Source organism: Ursus arctos, chromosome X, assembly GCF_023065955.2.
Source record: "Ursus arctos isolate Adak ecotype North America chromosome X, UrsArc2.0, whole genome shotgun sequence".
Classification (NCBI taxonomy): domain Eukaryota; kingdom Metazoa; phylum Chordata; class Mammalia; order Carnivora; family Ursidae; genus Ursus; species Ursus arctos.
In genome coordinates, this window is record NC_079873.1 from 80,509,360 (window position 1) to 80,524,222 (window position 14,863).

The 14,863-nt window shown below is 44.1% G+C and overlaps 1 protein-coding gene across 1 annotated transcript; it reads right to left on the minus strand.

Moving 5' to 3' along the window:
* Positions 1-532: 532 nt before the first annotated feature.
* On the minus strand, positions 533-11,275 carry LOC130542260 (late histone H2B.2.2-like). Its single transcript, XM_057305095.1, has 6 exons — positions 11,210-11,275; positions 10,926-11,123; positions 7,877-7,946; positions 7,226-7,234; positions 6,732-6,750; positions 533-782 (listed from the first exon to the last, which is right to left on the minus strand). The coding sequence occupies exons 1-6, from the start codon at positions 11,273-11,275 to the stop codon at positions 533-535; spliced, it is 612 nt and encodes a 203-aa protein (XP_057161078.1).
* Positions 11,276-14,863: the final 3,588 nt, after the last annotated feature.

A 14,863-nucleotide genomic window follows, 5' to 3' on the forward strand; every position in this document is an offset into this window, starting at 1 on the left:
AGAATGACAGTGAAAAGGTAAATACCATTACGAATATATCCCCATAAGGCTGACTTTGAGAAATAATTAACAGAAATGACCATTTAGGAAAGCCATGAAAATCAATATGGTGAAGGAAAATTCCGATTTTCCTTGGAACAAATTGCACTACAGACATATGTTAAAGTTGAGTCGTGACGTTTGATAATGTTTCGTTCATGGTACAAATGAGCTAAAGATCGGCGGAATCGCACAGGTCCAATAACTGCCAGAAATGGCACGTTAGGCAAGCAAACGAATGCAATGTGGTTAAAGTAAATCGATGATTTTGCTCAGAACAAACTGCACTGAAGACATACAATAAAGTAGGGTTGATGTATTTGGTAATGTTTCATAAACGGTAGAAGTGTTTTAAGGACCGGCACAATAGCACAGGTCCAAACGCTAGAGTAGGTGGCACTCTGGAGAGTTACAGGTCCTTTTGTGCCCAGTGAGGTGGCTCTGAAAAGAGCCTTTGGTTTGAGGGGAGGTGGTCAGGCGGTCCGGAGGCAGCTCACTGGCGAAAGGTGTCCCTGATGATGGCCTTGGTGGCCTCGGACACGGCGTGCTTGCCGATCTCCCCGGGCAGCAGCGGGCGCAGGGCTGTCTGCATCTCCCTGGAGCTGATGGTGGAGTGCTTGCTGGAGCGCTTGGCTGGAGCGGCCTCGTCGGCGATGCGCTCGAAGACATCCTTAACGAACGAACCCACGACGCCCACGGCCTTCTGCGAGAGGCTCAGGCCCTTGTGCACCTGCTTCAGAACCCTGGGGAAGCAGGTGGCGAAACTGTCGGGGGTGGGCGGGGAGGGGGCGGTGGCGGCGGCAGCGGCGGCGGCAGCAATGGCACCTTGGCTGCTTCTGCTGCGGGCTCTCTGGGTCGGCTGCCGTGGGCTCCTCGGTGCCCAGGCTTTCCTCAGAAGAGGGCTCACAGCCAGGCTCAGCCATGTGGGGCTCGCCTTCCCGGCAGTTCGGAAGGAAGGACACTGCCGGCTGCTGAGGGGCGCTGGCCCATTTATAGTCGCTGCATTTCCTGACGTCACGGGCAACCTCCATATCTGATTGGACAAAATGCGATGCAGGGAAGCAGGTCACTACGCCAGGCCATGCCACATGTGCATGTGATTGCAAACCCTTCTGCATCCCATCAACCAATCACAATGGGATTCTGGCATCCTCTAAACTTCGTGTTGCCTCTATCAGAATGATGCCACATAGAGTTATAGGTCATCTGGACCACAAACTGATTCATGCCTGCCATATGGAACAACAAATGCTACCCCTTTTTAGAGTGGCTTAACATTCACTGAGGCTTTAACAATGTTCCTACAGATTAAGTCCTCCTAAACAAGGACATAATCCAAAAGCATGCCACTATCGGTTTGATCAATAAACAAACCTTATCTAGTAAAGGCCTCTTATCAGATACAAACTATTAAAAATATCGTTAACATATATAAATAAGCGATAAGATACATAAAACATGAGGAAGAAATACCTAATTACTTACAAAAGCAAATTATTTTTCTAGAAACAATTATGTCTAGAACAGAACATCATAACCACTGGAATAAAAGATTAAAGAAATTTTAGACAGCATATGAGATACAGCTGGATAGAGAATTGGTGAATTAGAATAGGCGGAAGAAATTGTGCAGAACACCTCATAGAGGGACAAAGAGAAAGAAAAGTTTAAAGAGAGGCCAAGAGACTTAAGAAATGCACTAAGAAGTTATAAAGTACATGTCCTAGGCATCCCAGAAGCAATAAACTGGGTGAAGTTTGGAAAAGGTCATACAGAAAAAAGTGGTCCGTCACATTGCCTGATTTATGTACGCCATTTACACTTTAAGATGTCACCCAAAGCAACCAAATTGTAATGATTTCAGTTTCAGCTGCTGGAGAGAGTCTGAGCTCCATAACTAAATTTCTTACTGCCATCAGCATGACTCTGTCATGGCCCACCACTGGGCCATTTTCTCCCCTCCCAGAGTCAGCTGTTTTCTTGCTCTGAGCCACTGTGGGTTTGAGCAGGAACTCTCTGACATGGTCAGCAAATGCTCTTGGAAATCATGTGACATAACTGACCAACCATTGCCTCCAGTTCTGATAAAAAAAAAAAAAAGAATCAGAAAACAAGACAGCAATGTCCACAATAGCCAAACTGTGGAAAGAGCCAAGATGTCCATCGATAGATGAATGGGTAAAGAAGATGTGATACACACACACACACACACACACACACACACACACACAGTGGATTATTACTCAGCCATCAGAACAGATGAATACTTACCATTTACATCGATGTGGATGGAACTGGAGGGTATTATGCTGAGTGAAATTAGTCAATCAGACAAAGACAATTATCATATGGTTTCACTCATATGTGGAATATGAGAAACAGGGCAGAGGACCATTGGGGAAGGGAGGGAAAACTGAATGGGAAATCACCGGAGAGGGAGAAAAGAGACTCCTAACTATAGGAAACAAATTGAGGGTCGCTGGGGGTGGGGTGGACGGGGGATTGGGGTAATTGGGTGATGGGCATTAAGGAAGGCACGTGATGTGATGAGCCCTGGGTGTTACATGCAACTGATAAATTACTGAACACTACATCTGAAACTAACGTAGTATAAGGTGGCTAATTCAATCTTAATTAAAAAGAGCACTCCCCTCAAAAAAAAAAAAAAAGAGGAAAGAAAAGAAAACAAGAGAATGGTAAAACCATTTCCTCCAAAGGCAGAATTCAAATAGAAATGGGGATCCTTACAAACTCATTAAAAATACTTAAATATTTACTTAAATTTAAAACTATTTTCTTGTTATAAAATTAGTTTCAGAGGTAGAATTTAGTGATTCATCACTTGCATATTACATCAAGTGCCCTCCATAATGCCCATCACCCAATTATCCCTTTCCCCCACCCATCTCCCCTCCAGCAACCCTCAGTTTGTTTGTTTCCTAGAGTTCAGCGTCTCTTATGGTTTGCCTCCCTCTCAATTTTCATCTTAATGTATTTTTTCTCCCCTTCCCCTGTGTTCCTCTATTTGTTTCTTAAATTCCACATATGAGTGAAATCCTACGGTATTTGTCTTTCTCTGACTGACTTATTTCGCTTAGAATAATATCCTCAAATTCTTAAATAGAATCTTTAAAAAGTGGGGGGCACCTGGGTGGCTCAGTTGGTTAAGCCTCTGCCTTTGGCTCAGGTCACGATCCCAGCATCCTGGGATCAAGCCCCGTATCGGGCTTCCTGCTCAGCTGGGAGTCTGCTTCTCCCACTTCCTCTGCCACTCTCCCTCTGCTGCTCTCCCTGCTCATTCTCTCTCTCTCTCTCTCTCTCTCTCTCTCTCAAATACATAAATAATCAAATAAAATCTTTAAAGAAATACCCACTAGTTCCATCCACATTGTTGCAAATGTCAAGATTTCATTCTTTTTGATGGCTGAATAATATTCGTGTGTGTGTGTGTGTGTGTGTGTGTGTGTGTGTGTGTGTTGCATACATACTATATCTTCTTCATCCATCCACCTGTCGATGGATATCTGGACTCTTTCCATAGTTTGGCTCTCGTGGACAATGCTGCTATGAACATTGGGGTGCATATGGCCCTTCTCTTCACTACGTCTGTATCTTTGGGGTAAATACCTAGTAGTGCAATTGCTGGGTCATAGGGTAGCTCTACTTTTAACTTTTTGAGGAACCTCCATTCTGTTCTCCAGAGTGGCTGCACGAGTTTGCATTCCCACCAACAGTGTAAGACTGTTCCCTGTTCTCCACATCCTCGCCAACATCTGTCGTTTCCTGAGTGGTTAATTTTAACCATTCTGACTGGTGTGAGGTGGTATCTCATCATACTTTTGATTTGTATCTCCCTGATGCCGAGTGATGTTGAACATTTTTTCACATGCCTGTTGGCCTTTTGTATGTCTTCTCTGGAGAAAAGTCTGTTCATGTCTTCTGCCCATTTCTTGACTGTTTTTTTTTTTTTTTTTTGGTTTTTGGGTGTTGAGGTTTGCAAGTTCTTAATAGATTTTGGATCTGAGCCCTTTATCTGATAAGACATTTGCAAATATCTTCTCCCATTCCATAGTTTGCCTTTTAGTTTTGTTGACTGTTTCCTTTGCCGTGCTAAAGCTTTTTATCTTGATCAACAAGGAAACGAGGGCTTTGAATGACACACTGGACCAAATGGACTTACCAGATATATTCAGAGCATTTCATACTAAAGCAACAGAATACACATTCTTCTCGAGTGCGCATGGAACATTCTCCAGAATAGATCACATACTCGGTCACAAATCAGGTCTCAACTGGCATAAAATTGTTTTCTTAACATTACGTAGGTCCCTAGAATACACCCCACATACTTGAATTGGTGGATAAATACAAAAAAGTGAAGGTTGAAAAAAAAGATTACCCTAATTCTCTAAGAAACCATCATAGGGAGAAAAGTAGAGTCAATAAATGCAAAACACTTTAAAATTTAAAGCACCTTCCTTCAAAAACATATGATAATACAGGTAAAGGCATTTCTTAAATGTATTCACATACAAATAAATTGCAGAAACTGAACCAAACGAAGGGACTTAAGAAGAATTGAAGAAATTGGGGGTCATTGATGTGTTTTAATCCCAAATGGTCAGGCCTCCAAAGTCATTTCCATTTGGACCTTTAATGAACAGCTAACTGTACTGCAAATAGAACAGTTCCAATCACGAAGGGGGAAAGAATCTCACTTTTATTATTAGAAAGTACAATATGATGATAAAGCCAGCAAAGAAAGCTTGCTATTCCTGATTTTTGTAGAGTCCCATTTACTCATGAGGATACAAAAATTTTGTGGAAATATTAGTAGTCAAATACTTCACTTATCTGGATGCAAGGGAAAACAGGTATGTCCACTACGACCTATGAATTTATATCATTAAATCACGATGATTAGAAGCCAGCTAGCAAACAAACAACAGGGAAGGAGTCCCGCCAATTTTCTCCACAATCCCCAAGAGGGAACCTCCTAAGAATGCCCTTACTGGCTAATCCTGGGTCACCTTCCCACTCTTTGGGCTAATGGCTGTGGCTCAGGGGCTGTAAATCTGTCATAGGTTGAACCAGTGAAGCTTAAGGTATGAGTTGCTCTCATTGGGAACTCCCATTATCCAAGTGATTTGTAATTACTGTATTCAGTTCTATCTTGTTAACTTTTTTCTTCAAAGTTGTCATTACGGTTATTACAACTGTTTCATACAGTCATTGCTTTCATTTACCTCTATTTGCTAATTCATTCTATTACCATTCTTACTTGCAGCTGAGACCATCTTCCATCTCCTTAACCATATTCTTCATTTTTTTATTATGTTCAATTAGCCAACATATAATACATCATTAGTTTTTGATGTAGTGTTCAACAATTCACTAGTTGCCTATAACACCCAGTGCCCATCTTCCTTAGAAGCTCCTCTAATATGGTATCAGTCGGTGGATACACTATGAGTTACCATTTTTCTCAAATGTCTTTTTTTCTGAGTTAAGTTTTTAAGGTAGCCAGCATCGAGATGGGGTTAAGTGTGCAGGGCATTTAATCAGGATTGACAACTGAGGAAGGCACCAGACATATATTAATGGCCTCTCCTTAATCAGACATAAAATGTGGCCATCGGGGAAGCCCCAGAGCTTGGGCCAGGCAGCTCTCTGCAGCTGAGGAAATGCCTGAAATGTGTAATGGCTAAGGACTTCCAGCTGACCGCACTCTAAGTAGCCAAAGCAGAAAGTCTTCGTTGAGGGGGATTCTGGACAGTCCATCTTTATGTCTATCACAGCCTCGTTATTAAATGATACTTTGGCTAAGTATGCAGCCACAAGTTGACAGGTATTTTCTCTCAGCACGTGCTTTTCTTGATAAAAAGAGGTATGCTGTCACACTACCTGGTATTCTGTTTCCAGGCACTGTGTCCTTTTGTCTGCTATTGTGCTCTCTATGCTTACATCATAGCCTTACTATGATGTCTCCAGCGGAGCTTCCTGAATCTAGGAATTCATGGTTTCCCTAAATTCTGTGTTATTTTCCAAATTTGCCCAGTTTCCTCCTGCCGGAACGCCAATGAGAGGCACTTAATAACCACTTACTCCATTCCTTAAGCCTCTTTGCCCCACTTTCACCCTATTTTTCTCTTTATCCTTCTATGAGGTGTTCTGTGTTATTTCTTTCACCCATCTTCCAGTTTAACAATTCTCTCTATCCAGTAGGTCTCCTTTGTTGTGTAAATGTTCGTGGATCTTTTAATCTGGCGGTTACGATTTGCAAGACTAGAAAACCATTTAACACATTTTTGATAACTAGCCACTTCTTACTCATATTTTACATGTCTTGTAATTATTTTTTTAAAGATTTTATTTATTTATTTGACAGACAAAGTAAGAGGGGGAGAGAGAGAGAGAAAGCACAAGCTGGGAGACCAGCGGGCAGAGGGAGAAGCTGGCTCCCTGCTGAGCAAGGAGCCCGATGCAGGACTCGATCCCAGGACCCTGGGATCATGACCCAGCCAAAGGCAGACGTTTCACCGACTGAGCCACCCAGGCGTCCCTCTTGTAATTATTTATATAAATGTGTTAAGCATTTTTTAAAGTTGGCATTTGGTGATAATACTTTGGAGCTTTCCAGTTTGGTTTCTTGTTTGATTTTGACGAGGGTGGCTTGTTCTGGGATTGTGTGCTTGTACAGGTAGATGTTATCTGCAGGAATGTTGTAAAAACCTCAATTAAGGTTACTCCTCCGGGAAGGATTAGATGTGCATTTGCCGTGGGCCTGGGTTTGTGACCAGGAATTGTTTGCATCCCGCTGGTAGTGCTAACCCGAACCCCAGAGCTACACCAGGACACTCGTGTGAATGCGCATTCTCGGGGAAACTCCCCCCACCCCAACTCAGAACTAAGGACCGGGAATCGAATTTTCCTTGGCATCTCCTTTTCCCAGTAGGAAACAGTCCAGTTTTCCCAAAGGCTGTAGTCCTTCAAGCACCACTTCATGAAAGCTGAGTATGTCATGCGATGGGTCTTATTCGCTCAGGCCCATGTGGCTAGAGATAAACAACAACAACAACAACAACAACAACAACAACAACAACAACAAACCTGAACAGTCAAATAGCCCGAGTTAAAATACATGGTTGGCGTCAAGGGAAATCATTTCAATACTATTAATTTGAACAACTCTCCTCTGACCTGACGGAAGTGGTGAGAGATACGTCCACTCACAGGTCTGGATTCATACCCTTCTCATCGTGGTTAAGAGCATACAACTGGTCAAAGAAACAAATAGCAGGTAAAGTATAATACCGGATTCCCCCTCAATCTCAGAGGCTGAGTACCCGGTAAGACTCTTACTGGTTCAGCCTGAGACACCTGACTGCACACTGGGTCCATGGCTGTGAGTCAGTGGCTGCACATCCCTGATTGGCTAACTCAGAGCCGACCGAGGCTTGAGTTGCCTTGACTGGATGCCTCCATCATCCTCAGGAAGCTGGTCTGCAAGTCCAGAAGGTTTGCGTTTTCCACAAGAAAAGATTACAGGCTTGGGAAGAATAGAATCAGACATATCTGGGCTACTTAAAGCGGTAGCTCCAGTTACTAGGGAGCCTGGAATAGGAATTGGTTCCTGAACTTTTTGATTTAGTGTTTTCTGTACTGAGTTTGGGTTGTCTCTTCTGTTTTCCCATGAATTCCATAACAAAAGTAATGTTGAAGAAGTTTCACTGGGGTGGCTCAGTCAGTTAAGCGTCTGCCTTCAACTCAAGGGTCATGATCCCTGGGTCTTGGGTTCGAGGACAGCATCGGGCCGTCTGCTCAGCAGGGAGCCTGCTTCTCCTCTCCCTCTGCCTGCCGCTCTGCCTGCTTGTCCTTGCTCTGGCATCCTCTCTCTCTCTCTCTCTCTCTATCAAATAAATAAATAAATAAATAAATACATTTTTTTTTAAGTTTGATTAGAGGATGTTTGACTTATTAATACTATTTTCCTGGGGTTGTGGCTTATACTTTGTTACTGAAGCAACAAATCCACTTCTATCAGTCTTTACCATTAACCACACTGTTAGAGAATGAATGCTCACCAGATGCCTTTGTCCTCAATTGCCTTCTGAAGTGAACAATCAGAGGTACTCACTTCCCTTTTGTCCAGGCCTCGACACCCATTTTTCCTCACTGCATCTTGGATTTTGTATCTGTCACTCACCTTCACACTCTCAGTCTTCACAGTCTATATGGCGCATTCGACGTTGTTTTGCTCATGCTCCTATTTGATTTCTGAAATCGCAGAGCAAAGCACCCAAAGGAGTGCAAAAATGTCCTAACGGATTCCATTTCTTAATATGACTTCTCACATAAAACAATACATATGAGACCAGTACGAAAGACCAAGATGTGCAAAACCTTTGTGTGTCATATGGCAAACACTGGGACTTTGAAACAGCAGCAGTGAGCATGATAGAAAGGAAGCGCCTCAGTGAAATGCTGTTTATGCAAAGAGGCTCACCGTTCTATCTCTGAAAATGGGCATGGTTTGTGAAGAGCCTTTGGCTCCCCAAATATTTTGCCCCATCTTGAGGCACTACCGAGGACAATTTACTGGTCGTTGATTTCCTGATCGTTTTTCCCACTGGCCTGAGGGAGAAAATTCTGTATTTTTCCAAATCCTTTCATTAGATTTTTCAAATATTCCAGAATAATAATAAGCAATAAACCTCACAAGGGTGGCCACTCATGCTACATTCTTACTCTCGTGATCCCAAGGAGAACTCTGGAGGTGTAACGGCTCATCGGAGTTCTTCTACATCGGGCCAAACAAACAAGCAACAAAACAACAACAAAAAACCCAGACTTTGCACCTAGTGATGGAAGAGGCATTTTGCACGCCTTCACGTCTTTGCTACACACACAAGCCTTCTCTGGCATCCTTATTTTTCTGGAACTGCCCACCATAGTTTTCTGGAACTCACGGTGTTCTGCCATAGCTAAGTAAGTTTTGTGATTTGTCTCTCCAGGGGGTACCTGGGGCACTTCTGGTGGGCTAAGGAAAGTTTTTTGAGTTTTGTAGATTACCCAGATTTGTTTGGCGGGAAATGTCATCGTTCACAGGGGCATTTACAAAGTATTTCAAAAGTACGAATGCCATTCTTAAAATATTGACCAAATATTGGTTGCTAAAAATATCCTAATCAATTTCTAAAGCTTGAAATCAAAGTATCTTCACTTTTACAGAGATAGGAAGCTAGAAAAATTTTTTAAAAATACAATAAAATTAAGCAACATTAATACCATCTTGAGTCAAAGGCTGCTGAATGAGGTCACCTCACTTCTCTAATGGGACACCAAATAATCAATATGATGGAAGAGGCAGTGCATGCGCCCACGTACAGCTCAGGTTTCATATCTCACACGGGTTGTTTACCCGCCCCCCCCCCACCCGCCTGCACCAAAATCATATGAAGACGTCCTCACCCCCAGTACCTCGAATGGGATCATATTTAGAGATAGAATCATGAATGAGGCAATCAAGTCAAAATACCCTCTTTAGCACGGATGCTAATCCAGAATGACTTTTGCTTGTATGAAAGGGAAGAATGTTAACACAGAGACGTGTGCATAGAGAAGAAAACGTAGGGGGGAAGAAAACACCACGAATGGGAGAAGTCGGCATTGTAAGAGCCTAAGAGAGAGACCAGGAACAGATTCTTCCCTCACGCATCTCAGAGGGAAGCAACCTGGCCCACAACCCTTGATTTGGACTTCAAACCTCCAGACCTGTGGGACAGTACATTTCTGTTAGGCTCCCCAGTCTGTGGTACTTTGTAATGATAGCCTTAGCACACTCATGCAGATTTTGATTCCGGAAGTGGGGTGATGTTGTAACAAAGACTTAATAAGTTGGGAGTGGCTTTGAAACTGGGTAATGGGGTGGGGGGAGAAACTGGGTAATGGGTAGGGATGGTAGAGTTTTGAGATACATGATAGAACAAGCCGAGATTGCTTTGAGGGACTGCCGGATGAAATATGGACATTAAGTGTATTTCGGGTGAGGGCTCATACAGAAAAGTGGAGAGCTATAAGGAAAGACTCTATCATCTTAGAGAAGACATAGAGCATCATGAAAATTATGTTGCTAGAAATGTGAGTGTCAAGGGTGCTTCTGCCGAGATAGCAGATGGAAATTAGAGGCATGTTATTGGAAACTTGAGAAATGGCCGTCCTTGTCATCAAGTGGCAGAGCATTGGCCCACGCCACGGTCCAGTGTTTTGTGAAGACTAGAACGTTCACGTGATAAGCTGGGACAGAGAAGCTGGGGAGATTTCTAAGCGCAGTGCTGAAGGCATGGCCTGGTCTCTCCTTGCTGCTCACAGGAAATGCCAGAGGAGAGATGTAAATGAAAGAAGGTAGAGTGAAATAGGAGGAAACTAGCACATGACGATTTGCAAACTTCTCAGCCTAACCAGGTAGCCTGCTTTGGGAAAAGGGCCAAGGGTGTGCCTGGAAAACCATCAGCTGGGAGCTTAGGCTGGTGACACATGGGTCCAATCGACCATCTCAGCAGCCGCCAGGAATGGAGATACAGTTATCCAAGAAGAATGTGTGCAGGACCCTCCTGTGCCATGGCTTGAACCCTTTGGATTGCAGGGGAAGCCCACAGGTGCCTTATTCTGAGAATTTGACGCTGGCTGAAACGCGGCCAGCTAGGACTAAAGGGAAAGAGATGGCACAACGTGAAGGAAGACTGTTGGACTTGCTGGGATTCTGCAGGCAAGGAAAGGGCCCGCAGATATATCTCACTGGGAGCATGTGCTGTTCTTCAGGAAAGGGGGCAAATGACCCCACAGAAGGTTGAGTGGCTGGCAGGGCTGCCACTGCCACTACAGACCCAGAGGTGGAACGCCAGGGTCTGTAGAGCCATCTCCCCCTTGATTCCTGAGACCGAGGCCACCTCCTGGGTTCCAAAGGTTAAGAACACCTGGCGTTCCGAAAAAGGTACTGCAGCAGCCACGGACAGGTGGGAGGCCACCACCTCCCATGGCAGAGAGCGTGGGGCTGCCACCCCTGTGGGATCAGAGCTCAGAGCCTAGAGCCAAAGAGGATTCTTCCCCATCCTCATGATCTAATGTAATGTTTCCTACTGGGACCCACACTTGCTCTGGACCCACAAACCCTTGTTTCCCTTTCCGGTATCTCGATATTGGTATAGTAATGACTGTCCTCTGCCTGTCCGTCCATTGTACTGTGGAAGCAGATAACTTCTTGTCTTCTGTCACACATTCTCAGTTGGGCGGGAATTACACCTCAGCATTAGTCCTAGCTGGAAATGCACCCTTATCTGGTGTACAGGATACTTAGATGAAATCTCGCCTTAGCGTTGATGCTGGAATGGGTGAAGACTTGCGGTGACATTCACATAGGATGAATGTATTGTGGACAGGAGGACATGAATTTGGGGGGCGAGAGGGCTGACTCTTACGGATTGAGTTTCGTCCTCCCATAATTGATATGTTGTACTCCTGATCCCTCATTCCTCAAAATGCGACCTTATTTGACGGTAGTAGTGGCATTACCGTGGTGGTCGTGTTCAGGTGAAATCATTAAGGAAGGCCTCATCCAATAGGACTGTTGTCCTTATTATAGAAAGGAGAAATTTGGAGCCACAGACACTCACGGAGGGAAGACCATGTGAGTAGATATTGTGAGAACGTGGCTATTTTAGGACAAAGAGAACGACTAACGAAAGATGCTTGCCCCGTAGCCCAGAGACTCACCCACCCATCAGACCATGAGTTTGGACCTCTAGCATCCAGGACTGTGAGGCAATAAACGGACATATCATTTAAGTTGACCAGTCCCTGGTATTTGGATTAGCAGCGCTACAAAACTAACATAACATCCTTAAATCGCCGTGATTAAAACACCTATGACTAATCCATCAAGCAAATAAGAAATAGCCGGTAAAGAGAAACAGCTGCTTCCCCACCCCCATCCCCACCCCCACCCCCACCCCCACCCCCACCAATCTCCCAGGTGGCACAACCAAGGAGGTCCCTTGTTGGCTCACCTCGGGACAGCTTCTCACACGTGGGGCCAATAGCTGTGTCTCAGAGGATGTAGGTCCCTCATTGGCTGACTCTGAAGAGTCTGGGGCTTGAGCTGCTCTGACCAGAGTCTCCCATCATCCCCATGATGAGGTGTTGCGTGTTATGAAGTTTTGAGTGTCTCAGAAACAAAAGTTGGTAGCCTGAAAGGAACAGAGTCAGGTTAAGTCTGGACGTGTCAGAATAGTAACTTCAGTTTCTAGGGAGCCTGAATAGGTTTTGTTTCTTGAACTTTTGGATTTAGGTGTTTCCGTACTGGGTTTGGGTCCTTGCGTCTGTTTTCCAATGAATTGCATAAGATGAGTAGTGTTTAGAAGAAATTGACTCGGGGGGCACCTGGGTGGCTCAGTCGCTTGGGTGTCTGCCTTCGGCTCAGGTCATGATCCCAGGGTCCTGGGATTGAGCCGCACATCAGGCTCCCTGCTCAGCAGGGAGCCTGCTTCTCCCTCTCCCTATGCTGCTCCTCCTGTTTGTGCTCGCTCTCTCTCTCTCTCTCTCTCTCTCTCAAATAAATAAATAAATAAATAAATCTTTTTTAGAAAAAGAAGAGGTTGGCTTGGGTATGTTTGTCCTATTAATACTATATTCCCATGTTGTTGCTTATAATGTGTCAGCAAAGCAGTAGCCCTTCCCTTGTATCATCTTCTCAGTAACCACAGCATTGGACCATGATTGCTCACCAGGTACATTTTTCCTGACTCACCCACTGAAGGGAACAGTCAGATGTATTCACTTTCCACTCTGGACTTCAACATCGAACCCCATTTTGCTTTCTCTTTCCCAGATTTCGTGTGTGTCACTCACCCTTGCATTCCCAGTCTTCCATCCACAGCCCAGTTTCGGTGTATTTTAATGTTGTTTTCCTAGTGCTCCCATGCGATCTGAAATTACAAATGCAAAACACCCACAGCCCACATGTGCCCTCATCCCCCACACATACATCAAACATATCCTGATGGATTCCTGTTCTTTTTTTTTTTTTTTTAAGTTCTTGTTTTAATTCGAGTTGGTTAACATACAGTGTTACATGAGTTTCGGGTATAGAATGTAGTGATTCAACAATTCCATATATCACCTGGTGCTCATCAGGACAAGAGCCCTCCTTAATCCCCATCACCTGTTTAACCCGTTCCCCTCCCAGCCCCCCTTCCCTCTGGTAACCATCTGTTTGTTCTCTATAATTAAGAGTCTGTTTCATGAGCTCTCGCTCCCTCCCTCCCTCCGTCTCTCCCCCACCCCTTTCCCTTTGGTCATTTCTTTTGTTTCTTAAATTCCACATGTGAGTGAAAGCCTATGGTATTTGTCTTTCTCTGACTGACTTATTTCACTTAGCATCATACTCTTTAGCTCCATCCGTGTCACTGCAAAATGGCAAGATTCCATTCTTTTTTATGACTGAATAATAGTCTGGTGTGTATATATATGCCACACCTTTTTACCCACTCATCAATCGATGGACACTTGGGCTGCTTCCATATCTTGGCTATTGTAAGTAATGCTGTAATAAACACAAGGGTGCGTGTATCCCTTTGAATGAGTGCTTTTGTATTCTTTGGGTAAATACCCTGAAGTGCGATTGCTGGATGTAGGGTAGTTCTATTTTTAACTTTGTGAGGAACCTCCATGCTGCCTTCCACAGTGGCTGCACCGGTTTGCATTCCCACCAGCAGTGCACGGGGGTTCCTTTTCCTCCACAGCCTCGCCAGCACCTGTTGTTTCTTGTGTTGTTGATTTTAGCCATTCTGACAGGTGTGAGGTGACCTCTCATTGTAGCTTTGATTTGCATTCCCCGGATGAGTGAGATTGAGCATCTTTTTATGTGTCTTTGGCCATCTGGATGTCTTCCTCGGAGAAACCTCTGTTCATGTCTTCTGACCAATTTTTAATCGGATTATTTGCTTTTTTGGTGTTGAGTCTCGTAAGCTCTTGCTATATTTTGGATACTAACCCTTCATCACATATGTCATTTGGCCATATCTTCTCCCATTCAGTAGGTTGTCTTTTAGCTCTGTTGGTTGTTTCCTTTGCTGTGCAGAAGGTTTTCATTTGGATGTGGTCCCAGGAGTTTCTTTTTGCTTTTGTTTCCCTTGCCTCAGGAGACACACCTAGGGAAAACTGCCACGGCTGATGTCAAAGAGGTTGCTGCCTGTGTTCTCGTCCAAGATTTTTATGGTTTCAGGTCTCACACTTAGGTCTTTAATCCATTTTGAATTTACCTTTGTGTATGGTGTAAGAAAGCGGTCCAATTTCTTTCTTTTGCATGTTGCCGCCCAGTTTTCCCAACACCGGATGTTTCCTGCTTTGTCGGAGATTCCTTGACCCTGTCATTGTGGGTTCATTTCTGGGTTTTCTACTCTGTTCCATTGATCTATGGGTCCATTTTTGTGCCTGTACCACACCGTTTTGATTACTATAGCTTTGTGATATAACTTGAAGTCCGGAATTGTGATGCCTCCGGCTTTGCTCTTCTTTCCCAAGATTGCTTTGGCTATTCAGGGACTTTTGTGTTTCCATACAAACTTTAGGATTGCTTGTTCTCGTTCTGTGGAAAATGCTGGCGGTACGTTGATAGGGATTGCACTAAGTGTGTAGATTGCTTTGGGTGGGATAGACATTTTGACAATACTTGTTCTTCTAATCCGTGAGCATGGAATGCCTTTCCGTTTCTTTGTGTCATCTTCAATTTCTTTCATCAGGGTTTTATAGTTTTCAGAGGACAGTT

Excerpts from the sequence above, each read along its gene's own strand:
- LOC130542260 (XM_057305095.1), bottom strand. The coding sequence starts at position 11,275 with ATGGACGGACAGGCAGAGGACAGTCATTACTATACCAATATCGAGATA. Across the intron at positions 11,124-11,209 it reads TACCGGAAAGGGAAACAAGG|GCTCTGAGCTCTGATCCCAC; the intron begins GTTTGTGGGTCC and ends CTTTGGCTCTAG. Across the intron at positions 7,947-10,925 it reads CCCTGGCGTTCCACCTCTGG|AGAGAGAGAGAGAGAGAGGA; the intron begins GTCTGTAGTGGC and ends TATTTGATAGAG.